Genomic DNA, 25437 nt, shown 5'->3' with positions numbered 1-25437 from the left:
GCAACATATTACACAACCAGAGATCGTGACAGAAAATGTCAAAAGTACAAAAAGTTATTAAATTCTGCATTTCAGATTTTAACCAATCAGAACACTGACGCCAAAGTCTGAGATCTCGACTGTGGAGAGTGAATTTGGAGCAGACAGGAGGAGGAATACACAGAATCATATCTCACAAAATCAAACATTAACTAAGCGTTATGCTTTCCATGCTGCAAAGAGTTTAGCAAGTAAGTACAGGAAAACTATCTCACAGAAAATACATTCTACATTTTGGAATTATCACCAACAATACTTAACATCCAAAATGTATTCTATAGGAGTATCATCCCATAGTCCGTTATGCCGCTGAATGTACAATAGTGACATTATCAATCAGGGGGTGTGATGTAACCACACAATCTACCACAGGGACTTCTCCCAGTGCCATGAGAAAAAGTGATAAGTTAATGAATTATTGAGAGCACAGGGGCCAGCAGACAAAGAGCGAAAGCCATGCATCCCGGTCACTCTTCACCCCATCTGCAGTCAAAGAATCCCCCCAAAGATTGATTCATTGTTAACGCAGCCTGACACCCTATGTGAGGGAGAAAGAAAGAGGTAGATAAAGGGAAAGAGAATGGGGGACAGGGGGCTCCATTTGCCAAGAATATGAGCAGAAGCACTTCAGTGGACAAGTTCCCACAGTGGTCGTACCATCACTTACGACGAAAAACACATACATGGGCTTGAGTAATAGCATTCCATTAGTCTCAAAATCAAGTCAGAGTGGCTCATCAGAGCGATGTAGACTGAAGAAGAACTGTTCTCACTTAACAACAATGACGACACTTTTTAATCAGTCTATTTGATGAGTAACAAGAAAAATATATAAGGGGGATCATCCCTGTCATTTAGAAGGTAAACAATGCAGCAATATTATAATATGTACCAAAATTATTTCAGACACTCACATGGAAATAAGCGTTTCACTGTAAATACCTGCAAGTATTGGCAGGGATGGCCCCAGGCGAAGAGAGAGACAGCACACCCCAACCTCAGCAGTTTCAGAGGAATGACTAACTTGTATTCTTATTGTCTTCCTTCACATGAGCATGTTCTCCAAGAATGTCCACTCACCAACTCAAAACCTGTGTGCACAGCATACACCAAGCAAGCCAGTCTGGTCTCTACCTGAACCCTGACAACTTTCATCCACCCCTGCACTGAAACGCATCTATCTCCCTCTGTCTGTCTCTCTAGCACACGCATGAACTTAATATGATTTATCAGCGATGGAAGCCAACATTTATCATACTGTGATGGGCTATTTTACCTATACCATAACAACCACAGATAGGTGCATGATCTAACTACAGTGATGCAAATACATAACAGATGCATTGTGCAGAGCTGTGGTCGAGCAGAGGGGGATAGCAGGGATGCCCACGTGACCCTAGGCTAGTTAACATTATAAAATAATCCACCACCAGTAAAATGTGACTTCTTTGTGTTTTAAATCTCATTACGTGACAACCCATCAGTAGAATTAGTTTTGCGCTATTTATCAGAAGTTGCTGCGAGTCGTGAGGCAAATGAAGGGTTGGAAAAACACTCATCGCGCAGTGTTGGAGGGTTGTAGAGAGCTTTAATAACTCCAATGTGAAACTACATGAATGGTAGAGGCTCACACCAAGAGTAAACGAGGAGTCGACTCTTGTATTTTGATGTTGTTCCCCGGGACAAACACTGACTGCGGTGAGTTGTGAATAGAGAAAAATCCTGTGATGGAGCCCGACCGTCGGATAAAATAATAGACTACCCAAAGCTATTCATCTGTAGTGTGGACAATTATCACAGCCTAGTGGCGCTTTAAAGTTAAAGTTAACATCTGAACACACAGACGAGCTCTCTCTATGCAGGTCTGGGTGTTTGTGCTGTGCTGTTGGACACCAGCGTTACGCACAGCCTGCATCTCGTAAACTTTGCAGCTATCGGATAATAGAAAACACACAACAAACATCGTAACCGATATGAACTACACATTATAGGGCAAAGCTTTGCGTTATTATCTTCTCGTTTGCAATCTGTAGGTCGCTTGTATCAAGAAAACATCCTATGACAAACAGACAGCGGTAATGTGGTTCATTGTATCACGGTCGCCTAAAACCACAGCCTGCTCGGCAGCGGAGCAACACCGACTGCTGCTGTGACCGATTTGAGCATTAAAAACACAATGCGAGTTAAGTTAGAAACTTGTGTTTGACTGGGCTTTAAATGAAGTGTGGAAAACTCACCGGCTTCGTCGCTTTCATTGAGTGGGGCAGTTTCTTTTACGCCTCTACAAACTCTCCGCCATCTTCGTCAGGACCGTGTTTGTTTAAATGCGAAACACTCCCAGAACGGAGGGAGCCAGCTTGTAGGAGATCCACGGGGCTTCTGGGTAATGTAGTAGCTTTGGTGTTTTAAGCCGCGTCAAACTGTTTGATACGGTCTGCAAATGAACTACACGTACACCAATACCCATAGGTGATATGAACAGCAGTCATTGATATTATTAGGGTAGAGATTTAAAAAGGTATTTATAGACTGGCAGATAATAAGATTTACGCAGAGGACTTACCATACCCATTGGATTTTACATTAATAAGTCATTCAGTGCGCATACTGTCGGATAATATTTCTTAAATTACTTAAAGGTTGATTTAAAAAAAATAACACGCACAACAGCAGGTATAATGACATAAGGAGGAAATGTATCTATGGTAGGAAGAATGACCTCTTAGGAATCATGCAAATATTGTGGAAGATTTTCCAATTATGTCTCTTATGGAATTTGTGTAAAGTTTATGTGTGATTTGTGACATGTCTTAAAATAAGCAACCAATAATTGCTTTTGCATTCCTTAATCATGAATAGCAATCTTAAATTGCTGAACATGAACAATTCTACACTGAATCCGAGCAGTGATGGAGGCCAAACATGTGCAGCCTGATACCACAAAGATGTGACCAGCGTAAGTTTCATCAGTGAACCACTATTACAGTACCTGAGTAGCCACAGAGAATAGATGAAACTCTACAAAAGTATCCATGGTAATACCTAAGGAATACCTTTTGACTGGAGGGGTCAAACTTGCTGCAGGAGCAGGAAGAGCAGCAGGGTATAGGGCATGAAGAATAAAGGAGGAGAAAAGACAGAGTCAAAAGCAAGGTAATTAGCTTCTGACCTGTTCTTTCCTGGAAGAGCATTTTCCACTCAAAATTAACTTCAAAATTGGGATCATAGATGTTACCCGTTATATAGTTAGAGCATTAGGTGAATATCAATACAACAACATTTCATGTCAAGCTATAAATTATCAACATTGTACTGTGATAGAATTGTTGGCAAGATGAATACTACTTAGGAGCATTACACAGCTAGTGTAGTAGTATAGATAATATATTAACATTTTACATTATTAGTATTCAGGTAAAGGATGATTGGTGTACGAATGCATAGACCATCATTTGTGGAGAATTGTAATAGTTAATGAAATCATGTGTATTTTTGTTGTGTGATCTGGTCTGTTTGGAAGACTGCCTGAGTGACAGAGCCTCAATTACATTCCATGGAGACCTAAAGAGGGGCCCGGTGGCCCTCTGTTTGTGCCCCTTCCCCCCACAAAACATGGCAAACTGACCTCCCCCCTCAGCGAGTGTGAGACACTTTATCCCATCCCCCTCCCTGCTTCAACCTCTCTACTCTGAAAGGACAGGAGATAACAGTTTGAAAGAACAGGAGATGGCCCTATAATCATTAATGTATTCAGATTGGTTTACCTGCAAATGGCTAACAACCCCCAAATTTGCTCTACACTCTTTCCCATGCCCCAGATTCCCAACACCATGCAAATGTAGCCAAGGGAAAAAACAAACATATTGCATAAGCACATATTTAACCATTTGGTAGTTTTGCCTGATAGCCCAGTTGAATGAAAAATAAACATTATTAACCAAAAACTATCCACTAAGGAATGTGCATGTAGCATCTTTGAACAAACTGTAAGGCAGCTGTGCAATAGGATGACCTTGGTTTTAATAATCTGGTTCCTCTCCCGAGTAATGCATTTCTTTTATCACCATGTGATGTATGTGATAGATGTAAACAAACCCACTCATTTTGGGGCGTTTTTTTTTTAATCGTCTATAGCATTCCCCTTACGGCCGGTGGGATACATTAACACTGGAAATAATCGAACAGACATTATTAAAACACTCAATATTAATTCAGAAATCTGCGTATACTCTGGAGATAATTACAAGAGAAACCGCGAGACACTTGCACAAAGCAAAGGCCCATTTCTTGTTATTTTAGTTGACACATCCTCCACACTAACCAGTGTCTCCTTAATACCTTTGCCAATTGTTCAAATATATTGATTCTAATAAAAGGGAATACATCAGGCAACCTGCGAAATTTACAATCCAAGCATGTAGTAACAAAGAACAAAAGTCTTATAGCACATTGACCCCAGCTGTAATGAACATCTCATACTGGAGACGGCGGACTCGAGGACTATTTAAAGAGCAGTCTGAGCAGTGAAAGTCTACCTGGAGCGCCACCTTGTGGACTCCAGGTCTTTCTACTAGTTGACCCCTTGTCGAACATCAGCGCCTGACATCGTCTGCACGGCTGAACACGAGAACAGATGGTGCAGAGCAAAGGTACATAGAAATATCATTTTCTATTGGGATTGTCACCAGAGTTAAACAACAATAGGGTTTAAACTTGAAAACAACGAGTTAATGGACAGGCATGGCCTCGTGGTTATTGCGCAAGGCCAATGAGGTTAGCAAACTCCGACTCATTAACATTAACTCCAAGTTCATTTTTAAGATATATTGCTGACCCGTCGACAGAAAAAAATCCTACAATTTCATAAATCAAGCTCAGGTGAAACTAAGAAACACATGCAAAATTGTACCTAATTCATTCTGTTTTGAGCAAACTCATAGGCACAAGTTTGGTAAGCTAGCAGTTTGAAAAATAACTTCATTTAATACGTTTTATATTCCCCTTTTAGCACAACAACCTGCTATTTCCTAGTTATTTCCAACTATTTTAGCTTAAGTTTTATATTTTGTATTGTGTACCATAGTTTTTCAGGTGTGTGCAAAGATATGAAGGTACGATATTCCTTTATTCGTCCCACAACGATGAAATTAACGTGGCCTACACAGGCCTACACTTTAATAATAAGTAGGTCCTGTAAGCCTGAAGGTTCACAGTGAATCAAATGCTGTCTACTTCCAAGGCCTTCATTTGTGATAAATCAGTGAACCATACATGAGTTGACATAAAAACTAATTGAAATGGGATGAATGATTAAGATATTTTTGTAGCATGCTTGTAGCAGAGTATGTAATGTGCACTTAAAGACATAATTTAACATTGAGCAAAGAGTATGGGTTAGAGGGAGCCTCATGACAATTTCACCCCCCTAAACGGATCTTACTGTGTCCAGGGGGTCAACAGATTAATTTGTCTAAACACTATTTAAGACAGTTTGTGAAACAAGATGACAGTTGTCACTTAAACATTTACACCTCACAATATACTCCACTCTGTCTTTGTACTTTTTACCACATGCACAACATGCATATTTCTACGCATGTAGCACCCTGATCAGACAAGGACGCCCCTCCTTCTTTGATATTTGTATGATGTTTGGTTTGGGATGGAAAAATTGTAGAATATTTAATCTAAATTGTTTTGTAATATTTGAAAGTTTTTCCACCAGAGGTCGCTGCTGTCTATCTCAATCATTGACTGAATGATCTGGGGTAGAATACAGTCAAGCAGGCACATCAGGCGCCAGGTGTTTGTCAGAGGTCAAACCAAATAAAAACGCAAGTAACAAAAAAGTATATCAACAAAGAAGAGCATGATTAGCATTGTCACAGGCAGACATTCCAGCATATGATCATTTAGCTTCTAAAAAGCGACCTCTTCTTCCTAAACTCACTTAAACTAACCTAATGCATATTCTATGGTCACCATAATGCCTGTTTAGAATAACCTACACAGCAGCTGGATGTTTCGACCAAATCTATTTAGCTAACATCAGTAAATATAAACGGAGTCTGTCAGTTCAAGGAACCAGTATGCAGGGGGTCAATCTTCTGGAGAGTAGTCACTTAATTCTTTTTTTTAACAATTCACAAAATGGATTGCAAACATACTGCAACTTCAAAACAGATATAAGATTCAAGATTCAAAGATTCAAAGGTTTTTATTGTCAATTTTCACCATATATACAAAGACATACAGGAAAATCGAGAGGCTTTTTCTCTCTTCCAACTCTTAAATAGCAAAAATTTAAATATAAAATACAATAAAATTGTAATAAAATACAGTTAAATACAGCATATGTACACATAAAAAATGTGAACCTATGTAATATTTGCCTACAGACTAGGTTTTGATGAGTACCTCTCACTTTACAGCTGAACCCGGTGTTGCTATTGTCAAGTCATTGTAAACATAATTTTTTTTCACAAAGCAACTTAAACAATGTTGTTGTAGCTTTGAAAGATGATAATATAACAGACATGCAAACATTAAGACAAAACAAAAGCAAGGACAAGTTTAGGTACAGTTAATCTATGGTTAAAACAGAATAATGAAACACACAATGGAAGGAGGACAGAGTGATGAGCACAGGAGAGGATGGTGAAACATTTCAGTTTATTATTGCTTGAATTCAAAGTAAGGCTTGAGTGACTCATTTATCTCTTCAAGTTCACAATGACAGCTCTCTACCTCCTGCTGCATGTGTGTGGCGGCTACACTTATATTGCATGTATGTAAACTATGTAAAGGTCATATTTATATGTATTTAAATGTGTAAGGAATATTATAATGTTAAAGTGAGTATGATTCTTTTCTTTTTGTAGCCAGTTTACAAAACAATTACGATAGCGAATGGAAAAATGACACGATTACGCAAGAAAGAAAAATAATCAATTTAAGATGAGTTCATTTCAAAACCACAGATCCAAGCTGTTGTAACATATTTTCTAAGCTGACATGTTCCTTCAGATATAAAGGAGGCAAAAAAGAGAGACCAGGAGGTCCTAAATAAGGATATATCTGGAGGTGTTGCGAAGCAATACATGTTTTTTTAGGTTGTAGATAATCTTGAGTCAGTACTGCTGTGTCATGCTCTGTGGTTCAAAATCAATCTAGAACCACAGTGTCAAGTTTGAAGGCAGGCAGATCTCTGGTACATCTCAGTACTGCATAATAGCATTAGCATTAAGCCTTTATGAGTCAAAGAACATGAGCACATTTTAGTTAGCTCCTGTTAACCCATTGCTTTTCTCTCTACCGCAGTTTTAAAAAATCCCATGATGCTTGGTTTATATTGAGGGTGGGAACTTGTGAGACAAATTCCTCCTTAAGAGCACAACCACAGGCCTATTCTTTATGGACACATCTGCTGACTAACCTTCACAGCGAGACCAATGGCCTACGTTATGGCAATTTGATCAAACATCCGCAGCTGTATGCAGTCGTACCACGCTGTAACTGAGAGGTGTGCGGTGGCAGATTATTTGGATTTGGGCCTTGCTCTCCTTGCTCTGAGTACTGCGTTTCTGCTTGCCTGTACACAACAAAAGACAAGCAGCCAGGAAATGCACCAGCCAATCAGAGCCAGCCTTTCATTTTGCGCTGTGTGCCTGGCCACTCTCAATGTGCCTTATATCAGAGCAGAGAGTCGGACAGCTTGGAGAGCCGTGGCTGTGCTCTGAGCTGGGTGAGGGCTGACAGGGCTGTCCTCCATGTTTTAATAAGCATTGACATATCACACTGAGTTTTTTAGCCATGCATCCACAGAGGTAAGCCTTATTTTCATTCTTTCACATATACTACTCTGTTGATAAGGTGCCAGCCACTGCTGTGTGTGACCTGTGCCTGGGTAATAATACAGGTTTGTCAGGCAGACTGGGGGAGGGGGAAGGAGTATTTGTCACCCCACAGCACAGGAGTGGAGCCTTGAAGGAGAGCATAGCATGGCACAGTGCAACAGACTGCCTGGCTGACTGAGTGCATGTCTGGACTCATACAGCAGGAGGCCACAGGTTAAGTGTAAGGTCATTTTATATCAGTAGTATTCTCTTGACTGAGAAAACCTGCTTCCCTTTGTCAGGATCAAGAAGGGCTGAGTTTTTTGGGGGCTGGTTCTGGCCTTTGCAGTCAAGATGGCAGGCCTGGTGAGGGATCCAGATAGGATGGGAGTGCCTGGGAGCAGTGCAGAGTGGAGTCCCCAGAGGAATTAACAGATGGTAAACTGACAGCACAGCAAGTTTAATTTAGGCCTCAAACTGGCATGAGAGCAAGGCAGCAGGGCACTGTTGTTAATTGTTTGCCAGACTAACACGGCAGTGAAAAACAGACTGTTAAAGGTCTGGTTGCCTCATTTTTCTACACTTCTCCCAGAACCCACTTCACCTCACCACAGTGCTCTTTTTTACATGGTGAATAAAAGAAAATACCTTTAACCAGTCTAATCCTGTAAGCTGCCTGCCATTTTTTTAAATGCCAGTCATCTTCAGACTAAATATGCCACTGCAGCTTATTCATCACAGGGTTGGAAGAATTGCCTGAGCTTAATGGTGTGCACTGCCTCCCAGTGTTGTTCTCTGATGCCGAGTGTCAGCCATTTTAGAGAGCTTCCCCTTTCTGTCCCTCTGCTCCAAGCACACTGAGTATTTGTATGTAAGAGAGAAGGAAGGGAGAAGGGAAGGACTTCCTCTGAAAAGGCTCTGCAGAGAAACCTCATCCCTCCTGAGTGGCTGTTTGAAGTCGACCAGGTTAGATTGACTTCTGTTTGTATGTAATGACGTTGGTGTTGCTGTTTTTGATTCTGTGAGCATGAATCAGATAAAACAGAATGAAGTTTTATCATGGATGTATCTGTCCCTGTCGTTTAATGTTATTGATCACTTCAGTTTCAACATGTGATGTAATCCAGGTGTTTTTGGGATGTTTTGTCATGTGTAGTTGATCATGTCTGACAAAGACTCTGTTATACATTGTAAGCAGGAGCTCTGTGGCCTGGTTGAAACGGTGCACACATATTGTTGCTCGACCAGGGTTCAGGACCAGTCTGCATTGACAGAAACAGCAAATCCGCCCCTCTGTGTTTTGTGAATGGTGCTTGGTAATTCGTCTAATCCCTTCATTCCATGATGGTGAGGACTGGTGAAGGCAAACTTAATCCTGCTTTTCACAGATACACAGCATATTTAGTTTGGAGTCTTTGAAGTATCCAGCAGTTGACCTTCTCAGACCTGTGTGGATGATGATGCAGTTGGCCTTGACATTTCGTAGCATCGTTAACAGAGGTGTTGTTTAATTACCCATAGGTTTTACTGGTTTTAAGCTGTATATTTATTAAATGAAATGAATGCATTGGAAATCACTTCCATATGAATTGAAAGGAAAAAGAAAAATATAAAGCTTTGCTTATCTTTTTTTCAGCTGTCTGTCAGTCAAAGTATGATCTCATCGCAGACACTGATCACAAGCAGGTATATGCTGAAGAAGTGTTTGATAGAGAGGAGGAGGGGTAGGGTCATTCCTGCTGCACTGTCTAAGAGGCCTGTGACATTTTCAGTCCTGTCTTCATGTCCAGTGTTGGGCCCGGGCTTCAAATCAACATGCTGGGGCCGATAATAAGCTGCATGTGGTGCTCTACAGCAGACTTGACTGGTGCCGTGTGTACGTGCTGTGTGTGCGGTGCGCACAGTGGTCAGAGAGAGGAGAGAGAGAAAGAGAGAGATATAGAGAGAGAGAGAGAGAGAGAGAGAGAGAGAGAGAGAGAGAGAGAGAGAGAGTGTTCAAAATGGATGCCATACACACAGTGGCTGAGCGCAGAGCGAGGAAGGGAATGTGATCCTCTCCCTGTCAAGCCTGTAGAGCTGCATCTTACATGTCTGAGAGAAACCCACAGCCAGTATATTTCTACATGGGTTTAAATGGAGTGAGGAGTTTGGTTTTAAGGAGATTTGTAGCGTCTCTGGAGGAGCAGTCCTCTCTGCATTGCAGCACTGTGGCTGAGGAGAGCGGGGAGAAGAGAGCCTGTGTGGCACACCGAGCTGAGCACCCAATCAGGCACCTCCGTGTGGTGCTCAAGCCAATCGGCAGTGTGCAGCCGAGGTTAAAGATTGACAATTGCAGGAGAGAGCAGCAGGGAGAGAAGGCCTTCTGGGAAACCTGGACCCATCCTTCCCTCATCCCCCAACGCCCTCAATAATTGAAAAGATTAAAGAATAGGCTGAAGAATCTGTATGTGAGAGAGGAAAAAAGGTATGCTGTTGATTTCCTACATTGAAGCATGGATGTTATGTCAGTGCTGGGTGTGGAGAGGGTTATATCAGTGGGTTACAATAGGCTGTGTCGTGTGCTCTGTGGTCTTTAATCTGAAATGTGTTTTTTGTCAGGATGGACAGCTTTGATTTGTCTCCTTGTTTATGTTTTCTTTGTCTCTTGTTACTGTATTTCCTGCCTTGGACAGGACAGGATGCTGCTGGTGCAGATTGTCTGAGGATGTCCAGACAGGTTAGATGAGGAGGCCAGCAAAGCCATTTCACTGCACTCCTGTCTGTCTCTGTGGATGTGCTGTATTCCTCCCTCTCTCATGTCATTCTTCTTCCGTGGTAGAGGAAGAAGAGGGGGGGATGGTGATGAGATGCTGAACAAAAATATTGAGAAGGAGGCAGTGTTTTGTTTTTAGTGAATGACTGTCTGTTCCTCATACTACACAATCAAGTGGGACTATATCAGGACTAACTGTAATAAAAACAGGAGCCATCTGAACAGTGAGGCCAAAGCATGCTGTGGCGTCAGAGACAATGGAACAACATGAGGCTGAACACCAGAGCACCTGCAAACCAAGGTGAATCCGGTTGAACTGGTACTGAGAAAAACCTGTTGTGCAGATTTTGAATAGACAGTGGTTCACCGTGGCTTGCGTTTCAAGGCAATGTTTTTTCAGCAGAGCTGGGCCTGAGGTTATGCAATCTCGTATGACATGCTGTGTGTTGTTAGGTCATTTTATCAATCAGTGAATCTTGATTGTTCAAAAATAGCAAAGAACTCTGATCACATGGCTCAAACTTCGTGGATGTCTGAAGGTAGAGAGACTACAGATTGTACTCTCCTGTTTTCATCCTCCTGTGTATAGACCTGTGCTCAGTAGAGAAAGGCACCTTGGACTATGGCACTAACCTTTCTTTGTCCCAGGATTGGTAACTCTGCTTTGATTGAGTGCAGGACATTTTTAACATTTGGAAGTTGTTTGGCACAACCACCAAAATATGTCTCTTAGCTAACCCTATCGATGTATCATCAGTTCTTTAGGCTCTTTATTTTTTATAAAAGTCTCTAAAGTTCTTCTGTCATAAATGATTTATGTGGCATCAGTGATTTGGCAGAGCAGCCCACATGTTGTCATGCAGCGTAGCTCCACATCGGTTTATTCTGCAACAGTCTTTATACTGGGATCATGTGACCTCCGGCTGAAAGAAGCTGGCTGCTTTTTGTGTTGTTTTTGGTTAATGACACACAGAACTTAGGGATTTGAACATCTGAGTCCTATTTCAGTATTTCACCCACCAAGAAAGAAAGTCTTTAAATTGATGTTTGGTGAAAACTGGTTAAAAGTACGCTCCAATAAGCACAATTTACTAACTCGGCCAGTTGTTAGAACTGTATTTCCTCACTTAATCGTGCATTGATATCTAAGTGTGAGGAAGCCACATTTTTAGAGCTCTACTTTTCTGGAGGAAATGGTTTGAAGTTGGGTTTATATGAGTATTTATAAATTGTTACTGATCATATACAATTCACAATGAGTACCCAAAATCTGAACAGACATATGTATGTTGTTGAAAAACCTGTTAGCAAGAATAGTCTTACATTATCCCTAAAAAGCCACCCTGCTATAGGTTTTTACAGTTTGAACAATACAAATGAGATGATTTACAACCTCATAGCAGTAGTTACAGCTTTAAGATGTGTAATCAAGGTTTTGCTGACAGAAAATGCAGAGCCGACTCTTAAACTATTAAAATATTTGGCTGGCAGGGTGATCCAGCTAAAGTGTACCTCAATAAGAATGTTCATACTTTTTTCTCTTCATAATAATGATTGCATTATTAATAGACATGAGAAGTATTCAAACCTTTGATTATGCCCTACTCTTCATCAGTGTAACAGACGACAGTGACAAATCTGAGACAACAACAGAGGAAATGGAGATCTCGACAAGATCCAAAGGTACCTATACACGCTTGTTTGAGATGTTTACGCAAAGCACTGTTTTAATATTTATTATTTGGGTTAGGCAGGTTTTATTTTGTTTTTAGAGCAAATAATGTATATGTTTCACCATGTGTATTAGCATTCGCTTTGTCCTTGGTTTGTGTAATCTTTGACTTGTGTGTCTTCTTTCAGACACAGGGTCAACAGAAAGGATTACTCAAAAACGTAAGATACCGAGTCCTTCTCACTCATCCAACGGTCACTCCTCTGCTGAAACATCCCCCTGCCCTGTGAAGAAGAAGAAGAAACCAGGTGCTCTAAGCAGCAGCAAAGACCAGGTACTGATCTTCAAAAATAGGATATGATTCTGTTTTGTCTCTCCAATTTAGACTATACTTGAAAAGTCTGTTGACCCCAAACAAACAGAACAAACCCGGTTAGCTCCGTACTCCCAGTAATATCTCATCGTGTTGCCCTGATAAAAACTTGTGAGGTATATTACTTGAAAACCCTGTCTCCAAAAAAGTTGGGACGCTGCGCAAAGTGCTGATAAGAACAGATGGGATGGTTTACGAATCATTTGAACCCTCTGAAGACAATATATGAAAAACAAAATATGCTCATTTTAAACATGATGCAAGCAACAGGTTTTAGAAAAGTTGGGACATGGTGCATGTTTACTATGATGTTGCATTATCTCTTCATTGAACAACACTGCAAACGTTTGGGAAACGAGGAGACTAGTAAAACGCTGTCCCATTCTAGCCGGATATAGGATTGTGACTGTTCATCACTTCGGGGTGTCCTTTGTCATATTTCTTCATGTAATGATGCGCCATTGATTCGTTTTCACTTGGTGAAATGTAAGGACTAATGGCAGGCCGGGTTAGTACCTGGACTCTTCACCTGCGGTGCCATGCAGGTTTGATACAGAATGTGGTTTGGCATCGTCTTGCTGATGTATCAAAGATCTTCCCTAGAAGAAGCATTGACTGGATGGCAGCATATGTGGCTCCAAAATCCTGTATCTTGTTCAGCATTAATGGTGCCTTCCCAGATGTCTAAGCTACCCATGCCATGGGCACTTATGCATCTCCATACCACCACTGATGCTTGCTTTTGAACTGTCGGCTGATGACAAGCTAGGTGGTCCGTCTCCTCTTTAGAGCAGAGGATGCAGCGTCCATACTTTCCAAAAAGAATGTCAGATTTTGATTTGTCAGACCACACTATAGTTATACAGTTCACCTTAGTCCGTTATGGGCTCGGACCCAGATAAGTCGCCAGCCTTTCTGGATCATGTTTATATATGGTTTTCTCTTTACATGGAACAGTTTAAACAGGCATTAGTGTATGCAGCGACAGACTGTGTCCACAGACCATGGTTTTTGGAAGTGAATTTGAGCCCATGCAGTCATTTCCACTTCAGAGTCATGTATGTTTTTAATGCAGTGCCCCATGAGAGCCCCAGATCATGGCCTTCTGGTATTTGTTTTTACCCCTTTTGATTTCTCCAGATTCTTTGAATCATGTTATGATGTTATGTGCTGTAGATGATGAAATCCTAAAATGATTTGCAATTTTGTTAGGAACATGATTCTGACATTGTTGAATGATTTGCTAACACAGTCTCGAGCAGAGAGGTGAACCTCTTCCCATCTTTATTTCTGAGAGCCTCTCTGGATGGTCTTTTTATACCCAGTCATGTTACTACTTGGAATTAACCCTGACTAGCTGTGAGAAGTTCCCCCTGTGTTCTTTTTTTTTAGCATGACACAACTTTTTTGAAATGTGTTGCTTACATCAAGTTTTAAAGGACATATATTTATAAGTGTCAATAATCAACAGTGTTCCAGCTTTTTTTGGAACTAGGGTTGTACATAAAGAGAAGTACAAATCTATAATATAGAGTCTTTATAATAAAGGTTTTTTAAAGTTTTAAACCTTACATGCTGCCATGAACAGAGGCTGATGCTTGATTCTTACATGATTGAAATCATTTTCCTTAGCTGGAGTTGACAAGTGATAGATGATATATTTCTGCAGTTTACACATCCCCTTGCAGGAGAATTTCCTGTACCTTCTCAAAATCATCCCCGCACTTCAGATTTCCTGACAAGATGGCTCTAGTGTCAAAGAAATGCACTCTAGCATTTCCTACATGACAGCTATACCAGTTTGTAAGTTTGATCTAATTTGACAAAGTGCTGCTCTGGATGGAGTTTCATAGTTTTTTTTGTAACCATCTGGTCAATGAAATTATTTGGGGAGCTAGAGACTAACATTCGTTGACTAACATTATGTCAACAGGCCCTGTGGCGGATAGTGTGGATAGTTTTGTTTTCACTTGAAGTCTGACATTTCTTCAGCAACCCTTCATCGTGATTTAATTTAGGATTATACATTTGTTTTGATGGTTCAGTATATCCCCTGTAGCTGTTTATCTGTATGTTATATTTGTTGTGCAGTATTTTTCTTTACAAATACAATTCCTCATGTCAGTTTCATGCCTCGGTGCTGGGAGCAGCAGTGGTTGGAGGCATTGTAGTTACTGGTTTTCACCTCAGTTGTACTCAGATGATGATGAATGTTTCTCTCTCACAAACATGAATCTTAGAGGGAATGGTTCAAATCTAAGTCAAACATCCACTTAGTGTCAGAATGGACTGATGACACTTGACCTTACGGCTGTCCAGTTCTTATTCACACGGTACATCAGGATCACCAGGGGAGAATATTCTAAAACTTTGCACAAGCTGTCATTGGATGTAAGGATAAAGTGATTACAATATTCATTTGTATAATTGTGACAAAGTTTTACATTTTCTGTCACATTGTAGAATATTGCAATGATGACTTTTTTTTAAATAATAATAATACATTTTATTTATATAGTGCTTTTAAGAAAACTCAAAGACACTTCACAAATAGCACACAATAAAAAACACAATAAAAGAAACAAAAATAGAAACACAGCATTACAGTTAAAAGCAGTTCTGAAGAGTTGCTTTTTGAGCTGGGATTTGAATGTTTGTAGGTCAGTGGAATTGCATATGTGTTTGGGGAGGGAGTTCCAGAGGGCGGGGGCAGCAATGGAGTAAGCCCTGTCGCCCCAGGCTCGGTGCTTGGTCCTACAGGGTGGGGATAGGAGGTTTTCATTGGAGGAGCAGAGAGCATGGGAGGGGTTGTTAGGGTGAAGCAGGTCAGTGAGATCTAAAATCTAAAATTAAAACTTTATCAGGTTACTTCTTTGTAATATCGTAATGTTCTGGAAAAACCCCTCTCCGTTCAGGTTATCAGTCCTGTTCATGCAAATGTAATGTCTCAGGAATACCTGGAGGAAGTTGGACAGTGGTACAAAATCTGCTGCTGTTATTTTGTGTTTAATTTCTTATTCTGTTGTTTTATTCTGAGTTGATTTTGACAGAGGACTTGCTGTAAAATTCAGTGACGTCATTTTTTTGCAGGACATTTTATGATGTATGGTGAAAAAAGTCAAACCTCTGATAGTGTATATACATATATACACATTATACATAAATGTCTGTCAGGTCAGCTCCTACAAATATTTAGGTGTCCACCTAGATATCAAGTTCAGTTGGGAGATCCACATTGATAACCTGTGTTCCCGCGTACAGCAAAGATTGTACTTTTTACGTCGGCTTAGGGTGTTTGGTGTCAGTCAACAGGCGATGTTCTTGTTTTATCAGGCTGTACTGGAGAGTATCATCAGGTGTGGGATGACAGCATGGTATGGTAACCTCTCTGTTCAGCTCAAAACCAAATTCTCTCGCCTGGTGCAGACTGCCATGAAGGTCATTGGAAAGACTGGCAACCCTTCCCTACAGGCCATTTATGAGCAGTCTGCTCTTGGGCAGGCTCAGAGAATACTGGTAGATCCATTGCACATCCTTTACTCTGAGTAGGAACTTTTACCATCTGGAAGAAGGTACAGAGTCCCCAAATGTAAATTGAATAGTTTTAAAAACCCTTTTGTGCCTATCTCGATTAGAATTTGAAATGGTAAATACCCTGTTACGGTTGGGACAGTGTTATGGTGCTCTCTCTTTAAGAGTATGCTGTGTGTTGTATGACTGTATCATTTTTCCTTTTTATTTATGTGTAATCTTGTGTCATTGTGATGATTTTTTTAAAGAGCAGGTAACATGTGCAGCACTGATGTTGAAGATAAATTTCCCTACTGAGACAATAAAGCACATCGTATCGTATATAAAGATATGCTATTGTTTCATACACTATGACTGATAGTTTTGTTGATGTAGTCTTTCTGCTGTGGAGAAGAAGTGGGGGAGCATTACCAGTAATTCACATGGTTCCAGTATTTTAAGGCCTTTATTTATTCAGCGCAGGCTCACTGAGCATGTAAGCTTCTTTGCAAGAACAGTCTGCTCCACTTTAACACACATTATGCATGCCTATATGTATCTTCACTTGGTCGCACCCCTATAGCCACTATCTGAAATGATGGTAGCTTTGCTGCTCTATTGGAGCAAACACAGAGATGCAAGAGAAACACAGTGTATGTGCTTTCATTCTCTTCTTCTATGAGCCTCATCCGCTCAATACTCTCAGCAGTTTGATTTAAACTTGGGTCCTTGTGTCCTGCCTTATAGTTTATCTTAACTGGCCTCAGTGGCTTTTGCTGTACTGAGGCTGATGTGTTTCTTCAATCAGTAGTACAAGCGGTGAGACAATTTTACAAACGGCGGAACACTTTTACCATTTCTGAAACAAATTTACATTCATTTTTTATCCGAAAGGGAATGTACCAAATACCAGAAGTGATCCGGGAGTGATTGAGTAAGGGGTCATTTAGTTTGTTTGGATGGAGAGAAACCAAATGGAGCGACGTTTGGTACCTGATCACTTCCAGTGTTTGGTACATTCCCCTTCTGTTAAAAATAAATGTAAATTTGTTTCAGGAATGGTAAAAGTGTTTCGTCGTTTGTAAAATTGTCTCACCACCTGTAAAAGTGTTTTTTTTATTTTATAAATTTGTCTTCTTAAATGTAAATTTGTTTTGGCCTTTGTAAAAGTATTTTGCTGATGTCATTTTGTTTTATAAAATGTAAAAATGTTTTCCAAAATGTAAATTTGTCTCCAACTTAAAAGTGTTTCATCTTTTGTAAATTTGTTTTGTCCTTCAGGGCAACCGTAATATTAGTTTGATTTCTTTTTGATAAGAATCTCAATTTCAAGGAAGTATTTCATTGTTTCCCGAGTTATCTAAGATCTTCACCCCTAGTCTGTTATAATGAAAACTATACTGGTGGATCTTAACTTATAACTGGCTCTACAATGGCTGAGTTCTTTTTTAGCAGACACTGTTTTTATACAATTCTTCTAAATCTTAAAAAATCACTTTTTATCTGTGGTTTCTCATTTAGCTTATGTTCTAATATTAAATGCAGGCTGTTCTGCTCATGTGCTTAAAGTAATTCACATATCCACAATAGGTGAATGATTGCTATGACCTCATCATGGTGTATTACAGTACATCTGCCTTTGTAAATGATAATAGCTTCTGTATAACTCTGAGCTTTGAACAGTTTAACTCAGGCTATCCACACGGTTGACCCTTCTGCACATTAGTGATGGTTGTGCTATAAAACACAGACTCAAATCAAAGATGTCAGCAAGCCTCATGGTTTAGAATAATATCCAGATCTGTCTTTGTGGTCCAACTTGAATGAAACAAGATGCTGACTTGACTCATCAAGAGCGAGTAGTTTGTAACACTTGTGTAGAACAGGACTAAGAGCAGTCTGTGTTTTGGATTTTTGTGATATCAATGTAACCTTTGCTCTGCATGTCTGCTTGGCTTCTTTAATCTCTGCCCTGGTTGACCCTCGCAAACTTTGTGTTTCTTTTGCCCGCATTACAGTCAGAACTAAGACATGGTCCCTTTTACTATGTGAAGCAGCCAGCACTCACCACAGACCCTGTTGATGTTGTACCGCAGGACGGCAGGAATGACTTCTACTGCTGGCTGTGCCACCGCGAGGGCCAGGTGCTCTGCTGTGAGCTCTGCCCCAGGGTGTACCACGCCAAGTGCCTTAAACTACCGTCTGAGCCAGAAGGCGACTGGTTCTGTCCGGAGTGTGAGGTACTCACCCAGGAATGTGTTCAGTGTGCAGGTGTTTTAACCATATTTTAAAGCCTTTAGTTAAAACCTTTCAAAGTGTTTGTTAAATAACAAAGGACTTCTTTGTACATTTTGATGTAAGTGCCCAGAACACGTGACGCCTGCACACATTCTGAACAACAATGAGAAGAGAACAATGTGTCATTTTTTTTCTTCTTGATGTCTTCCAGAAAATAACAGTTGCTGAGTGTATAGAGACTCAGAGCAAAGCCATGATGATGCTAACTATAGACCAGCTGTCTTACCTTCTTAAGTTTGCCCTTCAGAAGATGAAACAGCCAGGTGTAAGTATCTAAGTATGGTCCCTCTGTTTTCACAAGGGTTTCATGCTGTGAAAGCTAACTGTGCTGGGTCAGTGTAATAACAGTTGGAGTACTCTGTATATTGTCATATTAATTTCACTTGGATATTGGCATGTGCTTTTTTATGGCCAATCATGTTTTGTAGACTACTAATGCAACCAAAAGACAAGCTTTCTGTGGTCACCTTAATGTTCTTAACAGTTGTGCCAGATGTTATGATCTGCACCCTGAACTACTACCTGCCCCAAAAATCTGTCCAGCATGATATGCTATTGATCTGCATGTGATTATAATAAGATAACTAACAATCATAGTCATTGTACTATAAAGAGCCTGTCATGGCTGGAAACCATGAAGGTAAACATGCTAGCTGGTGCTGAGGATACAGCTGCCCCTCTCGCTCTCTTTCAGGATCATCCCCGCTTGTCATCTCGCTCCCCCCATGCAGCTCCCACGCAGAGAAAGACTTTTAATTGGGTAATCAATTACACCACTAACAAGACCCCGTCATGATTTTTTCCTCCATGTTTTCCTCCTTTAGTTTGAAGCTGCTTTTAGTGTTTCTTGTAGTAGCATGATTGTAGCATGTTCATGTGCAACAAAGGGGATTGTTGTGCAGTCAGTTTGGCCTGAGATCATGCCTACCTACACTGTTCTTTCTATCTACCCCATTTTATAGACCGAACCCTTCCAGAAACCTGTATCTCTAGAGCAACATCCAGATTATGCAGAGTACATTTTTCACCCTATGGATCTTTGCACACTAGAGAAGGTAAACAACATTATCAGGTTTTTTTTTAAGTAGAAATGTACAAGTTTAAATATAAAAATAGATTTTAATATATTTGTCAATCACATAGTATATTTTTCTTTTCCACTGCAGAATATCAAAAAGAAAATGTATGGCTGCACTGAGGCCTTCTTGGCTGATGCAAAATGGATTTTGCACAACTGTATTATTTACAATGGAGGTATGTTTTGTAGTATCTAATAATCTGGCATGGTTCAGCAACACTTTTTAAGAGATTCAACTGTGTGTCATGGTTTTAGAGCAAATGTTTTTAACAAATTCCTCATGCATAATCTGGATAAAGGCAAACTTTAAAACATTTAGAATGTGTCATTGGTAGAATACAATTGCTCTTAAAATCGCAGGGGTCGCCGGTTCGATTTCCAGCCGGTCGACCATTTCCTGCATGTCTTCCCCCTCTCTCTACTCCCATATTTCCTGCCTCTCTTCAGCTGTCCTATAAAAAAAAGGCAAAAAGGCCAAAAATATAACTTAAAAAAAACAAAAAACAATTGCTCTTAAAAACTTGATACTGAATTATACATCTACTGAAGTGTGTTTATATTGTTTACACACACTTTTGTCCTTTTTTTCAGGCAATCACAAACTCACAGCGACAGCTAAAGTGATAGTAAAAATCTGTGAGCATGAGGTGGGTTTGTGGTTTTCATTTTTGTATTCAGGCTGAATTCAGATTCAGTTGTTAAGAGAGCACATATAACCACTTGTTTTTTCCTTTTTGCAGATGAATGAGATTGAAGTTTGTCCCGAGTGTTATCTATCTGCTTGCCAAAAGAGAGACAACTGGTTTTGTGAGCCTTGTGTAAGCTGGTTAAGTAATTAGAAGTATTTGTTGATGATTCCACCTGAGTGTTTATCAATTAAAACATTCATCACTGGAGCACAACACTTAGTTCCAGTGTTTACTGTATGTCTGCAGAGTAACCCGCACCCTCTAGTGTGGGCTAAACTGAAAGGATTTCCATTCTGGCCTGCTAAAGCTCTGCGGGACAAAGATGGACAGGTGGATGCTCGCTTCTTTGGTCAGCACGACAGGTATGAGCCCTTTTTTCTTTGCATACTCAGACTATTAGTCACATTTGAAGAGTTTTTTATAATATGATTTTGTATCTCTCAGGGCTTGGGTTCCTTTAAATAATTGCTACCTCATGTCCAAAGAGATTCCATTCTCTGTGAAGAAGACAAAAAGCATCTTCAACAGTGCCATGCAGGAGATGGAGGTCTATGTGGAAAACATGAAAAAAAAGTTTGGGGTTTTTAACTATGCCCCCTTCAGGACACCCTACACTCCTGACAATAACTTCCAGATGCTGCTGGATCCCTCAAACCCTTCATCAACGCCTGTCAAATCTGAGAAACAGGAGAAGATCAAGCTGAGTTTTGATATGACTGCGTCCCCTAAGATTGCTTTGTCCAGGACCATGTTGTCTGGAGTGGGGATGAGCACCACGAGCAGGCGGCTTCCTCTCAGTGAGATGCCACGTTCTCCCATGAGCACTAACTCCTCTGCCCATACTGGCTCGGATGGAGAACAAGAGTCAGCAGAGAAGTCCCAATCAAAGGCTCCAAACTGCCAGTTCAGCACAGGAGAGGACTCCATGGACTGCACAGGTATTTCACAGGGTCCATTTTAGTACAACAACTCGTATGTCGTGTAAATGGTAGGAGACTCTCATCAGCTAAATATCTTTAAACAGCATCACCAGCCCATCCCAGACCTGGACCTAACAGCAGTTCCTTGGACAGCCCCAAACCCTTCCACTCTCCAGCTCCCGGCATCTCAAAGCAGGAGAAGACGCCCCCCACTGGAAGCATTCTGAACCTCAATCTAGGTGATTATTTTATTTCATGCATTCGTGTGCTTTACATGAAACTGTTTACCATGATTCTGTTAGATGAAGTCCTTCTCCTGTACAAGTACTGTTGATTGGATGTATTTTACAATGTGCTCTTACAGACAGGAGCAAAGCAGAAATGGACCTGAAGGAGCTCAGTGAAACAGTTCAGCAGAAACAAGAAGCCAAACCAGTCCTCACCTCCCCAAAGAGACAGATCAAGAGCCGTTTTCAGCTCAACTTAGACAAAACAATTGAGAGCTGCAAAGCACAGCTGGGTCAGTAGAGTTTGCATCGTAGAATAGAAATATTTCCAATTTTGATGGTTGCAAAAATAAGTATTTATCATGGTTATAGTGATGTGACTTAGAATATGATGCTGTGTTGTGGAATTGAAAAATAGCTGAACTCTGTAGTAACTCATTGAAAAGTGATGGGACATCTCTCCTATCCCTTTGTATTGCAGGGATAGATGAGATCTCTGTTGATGCATATAAAGGTGTGGAACAGAGTGAATCAGACGACTCTGACAAATCTGACTCCAGTGACAGCGAGTATGCCAGCGATGAGGAGCAAAAGACCAAGGACGGTCAGGATACAGAACAAAGTGAAGATGCACAGAAGGAGCCGGCAAAAGGTAAAGTCAAAGATCAAGTTCCTCTGAGCCAGGATAAGGAGGGTAGGGCTGGGTCGCTCATGGCATCTGAGTCTGCAGCAGACGACACCGCTACAACAGGAGCAGATGCTTCAACTAAAGTGAAAACAAGCAAAGATTCAGAAAAGGACAGCTCAGAGAAGTCCAAAGGAACTCCAAAATCAACTAGTCCCAGAGAGAAGGCTCAGGTGAAGGATGAAGCAAAGCAATCTGGTCCCGTGGAGGACTCTGACTCGGAAAGAGAGCTGGTTATTGACCTCGGAGAGGAGCAGGGAGGCAAGGACAGGAAGAGGAGCAGGAAAGACAACAATACTGTTAAGGAATCATCTGCTAATAAACTTGAAGGTGAGAGTCTTGCTGTCCTCTGAAGAGATGATCAAACACACTCTAAATTGAATGTCATTTTTTTGTATTTGGCACAGGAGGAAACATCAGTAACTTGTATAATAATTAAGATAATTTCTCCTGCAGGTAAAGCCCAGGCCTCCTCGACACCTTCTTCTCAAAGCTCTACAGCACCTTCTACACCCTCCAGTGTTTCCACACAGTCCACTTTGGCCATCCCTGTCTCCATGGTCTCCTTCACTACTCCTTCTCCCGCCACAATAAGCCTTACAACTGTGTCCAGTGCCACTGCTGCTCCCCCCTCATCCTCCTCCCCTTCGACTCCAACAACACCAGCACTGAAGAAACAGCGCCCCCTGCTGCCCAGAGAGACTGTACCAGTTGTGCAGAGAGCCGTGGTGTGGAATACAACTGCCAAGTTTCAGACCTCCTCTCAGAAGTGGCACATGCAGAAAGTGCAGCGTCAACAACAGAACCAGCAACCGGTGGCGACCGCACAGGCACCGACATCGTCTCCCAAGCAAGGCCAGGCTCAAGTAGTGCTTACCCAGGCAACTGGGAACGGCTCGACAACAGTATCCACATCTGCAACACAGCAGTCTTCACAAAGCACACGATATCAGACAAGACAGGCCGTTAAAGGTAGAAACTGTAGTTGTGTTGTTCAAAAATTTTCTAAATCCTTGGCAAATGTTGTAAAGGAATTATCTGTTGGAGTGTTACATTTGACCCTCTACAGTAACAGTTGTCTCTGTTTTTAAATTCTAGCTGTTCAACAAAAAGATGCCCCACACGGCACATCTACGTCAGCTGTCACTCTCGTATCCAGTAGTCCAGCTTCTGTCTCCATGATGGCAGCGTCAAGTTTAGGCACAGCCGCTACGTCCTCACCAGCGGCGACAGACCTCTATATTCCAACTGCCTCAGCTGATGTGGCTGCAGACATTGCCAAGTACACCAATAAAGTAAGTATTTTCTGGGGTTTACATCTGCTTTGTTTGGAAACCTCTGAGCTTTAGCCCTCACTGCTGACTCTGGCTGAAAAACATGAATGAAAAAAATCTCATTAGAAAGTGTCTTAATGCTCTGTGGAATGATGTACAAATTTCAAGTACTGCAGAGTTGCAGTGTTTGATCACTCTGAAACACCTTCTTTTTGACTGATTCTTTAAATGACACTGGACGAGGACCCACAGCAGTGTTTTCCTCAATCCTGATTGTGGTCCACTTTTTTCAGATAATGGATGCAATAAAAGGTACCATGACAGAAATATACAACGATCTTTCTAAGAACACTTCAGGGAATACAATAGCAGAGGTAAGTGTTTGCTTTCACCTTTTTTTAATTTAATCTGGATGTAACTCTGTGCTTCCCATTAACATGCTCTTTGTATTTTAATTCAGATAAGAAGACTAAGAATCGAAATAGAAAAATTACAGTGGCTACATCAACAAGAGTTGTCAGAAATGAAGCACAACCTTGGTGAGAGCTGAGGTGGTCAGCAAAATATTTGACATGTAGGTGTCTTTTCAAAAACTGGGTAATGATTCTTACTCATGTTTGATCATCTTGGTGTTCCTCAATATAGAGCTGACAATGGCTGAGATGAGGCAAAGTCTGGAGCAGGAGAGAGAGCGGTTGGTGTCTGAGGTAAAGAAACAGATGGAGCTGGAGAAGCAGCAGGCAGTGGATGAGACTAAGAAGAAACAATGGTGTGCTAACTGCAGGAAAGAGGCCATCTTCTACTGCTGCTGGAACACCAGCTACTGTGATTACCCCTGTCAGCAGGCTCACTGGCCAGAACACATGAAGTCCTGCACTCAGTCAGGTAACAGCATGTGCTAGCATCAACATCTTGTTTATGGCATTCACAAAAATGATATTGTTTTTCTACAGGACGATCTTGATACTGTCTTGAAGTCTCAAGTCATTTACCAGCCTCTCTTTTTCAAAAATGTCATGTTTTCTTTTTCACTTTTGTTTTATTTGTAGCAACAGCCCCACAGCAAGAACCTGAGGCTGAGTCCACAGCTGACCTCCCAAACAAAGGCTTAGGTCAGACTAGCAGTGGTCAGAATTCAGTTAGAGACACACCAGTCTCTGCACCCACTGACAAAGACTGTGACACGGAGAAGAACCCTGACAACGCTGCTGTCACTTTGTCCTAACCAAGTCTACTATACTTGAAAATGTAAATGTTTGGATGTTTTTTTTCCACTACAATACTTCTTTGTAAATTGTTCTGTTCAAGAAGCTGTTAAGGGAACAATCTAAATTCTTAATGTTATGTTTGTGTGACAGCACTTGTAACCACTGGAGGGGGCATTTCAAAAAACAAAAGGTATACTGAATATATCATGCTTCCCTTTGCAGTGTATAGAGAAATGTCAGTATTATGATCTTAAAGGCATGCCTGAGTATCACAAAACATACACATTCTGTAAAGGACTGCAGTTAAACAGTTTAAAACTGTAAAAATGTAACCAATACTGGACAACCCCAGTCTTAGATAGAAGGACTGTTGACAGAAATGTCTGTAAATTACTTATTTTGTATTCTGTGTTAAATTATTTGTTATTTTAATGTTGCCTGCTGTATTCTACAAAGAAAATAACGACTACAAAATTAAAAAAAGTTGTTTCTATGGTTACATTGTGATATACTTAGTTATTGAGCATAGTCACTAAGCAATGTTACAGACAACAATCATAGATTCAATTCTAGATAGAATAGGAAAAAAAAGGTTTATTAAAAACCAACGTATCTTACATTCAAGGTTAGATAACAGCGTTCAGAAATCAATCAAAATGGTTCCTTTTTCCTATTTTTTATCAAGGTGGGATTTAAAATGACATATTTTCAAGTCTTGAAGTGATATCAGTATATGTTTATTTTGTCTTTGTTTTGTTACCTCCACAATGACACAATGCTTTCAGACATTTTAAAGCTGCTGCACATTTTAATACTTCAGGACATAACTCACAGAGCTTTGTTAAATTTAGCACTATCGTCAATGTCGTCATAAAAA

General features: G+C 40.7%; 2 protein-coding genes across 18 annotated transcripts in view; one reads left to right on the top strand and one right to left on the bottom strand.

Annotated features, from left to right (window-relative positions):
• LOC117822065 (nuclear receptor coactivator 3-like) overlaps positions 1-2402 on the bottom strand; it is a 34365-nt gene extending 31963 nt beyond the window's left edge. For 3 of the 6 annotated variants that reach the window (XM_034696728.1, XM_034696973.1, XM_034696897.1), the window contains exon 1: positions 2277-2400. The gene's annotated coding sequence lies outside the window, so the exon portion shown is untranslated. Of the gene's footprint in view, positions 1-2276 lie in introns of all 6 variants that reach the window. The other 3 variants (XM_034696868.1, XM_034697119.1, XM_034697045.1) reach the window with 2 other exon arrangements.
• Positions 2403-4562: 2160 nt separating this feature from the next.
• zmynd8 (zinc finger, MYND-type containing 8) lies at positions 4563-25059 on the top strand. 12 transcript variants are annotated; one of them, XM_034697549.1, is made up of 22 exons: positions 9908-10338; positions 10547-10927; positions 12242-12309; positions 12487-12632; positions 18278-18421; positions 18631-18744; positions 19174-19239; positions 19442-19534; positions 19646-19733; positions 20149-20204; positions 20298-20375; positions 20493-20608; positions 20691-21184; positions 21271-21405; positions 21531-21686; positions 21875-22408; positions 22535-23050; positions 23177-23373; positions 23646-23726; positions 23813-23891; positions 23998-24237; positions 24402-25059. In XM_034697549.1, the coding sequence occupies exons 2-22, from the start codon at positions 10884-10886 to the stop codon at positions 24575-24577; spliced, it is 3621 nt and encodes a 1206-aa protein (XP_034553440.1). In that variant the 5' UTR covers positions 9908-10338; positions 10547-10883; the 3' UTR covers positions 24578-25059. The 12 variants fall into 12 exon arrangements, with proteins under 12 accessions (XP_034553898.1, XP_034553520.1, XP_034553287.1 ...); XM_034697239.1 differs by having other exon boundaries at positions 18200-18421; XM_034698007.1 differs by lacking the exons at positions 9908-10338; positions 10547-10927 and adding an exon at positions 4563-4688.
• The last annotated feature ends 378 nt before the right edge of the window (positions 25060-25437 follow it).

The sequence above is a fragment of the Notolabrus celidotus genome, chromosome 1 (genome assembly GCF_009762535.1).
Source record: "Notolabrus celidotus isolate fNotCel1 chromosome 1, fNotCel1.pri, whole genome shotgun sequence".
NCBI classification, from domain to species: Eukaryota; Metazoa; Chordata; class Actinopteri; order Labriformes; family Labridae; genus Notolabrus; species Notolabrus celidotus.
The sequence above is the reverse complement of the archived record's forward strand: the minus strand, read 5'-3'. Positions and strand labels throughout refer to the sequence as shown.

Excerpts from the sequence above, each read along its gene's own strand:
- zmynd8 (XM_034697239.1), top strand. The coding sequence starts at position 10,884 with ATGGAACAACATGAGGCTGAACACCAGAGCACCTGCAAACCAAG. Across the intron at positions 10,928-12,241 it reads CAGAGCACCTGCAAACCAAG|TGTAACAGACGACAGTGACA; the intron begins GTGAATCCGGTT and ends ACTCTTCATCAG. Across the intron at positions 23,051-23,176 it reads GACAAGACAGGCCGTTAAAG|CTGTTCAACAAAAAGATGCC; the intron begins GTAGAAACTGTA and ends TTTAAATTCTAG.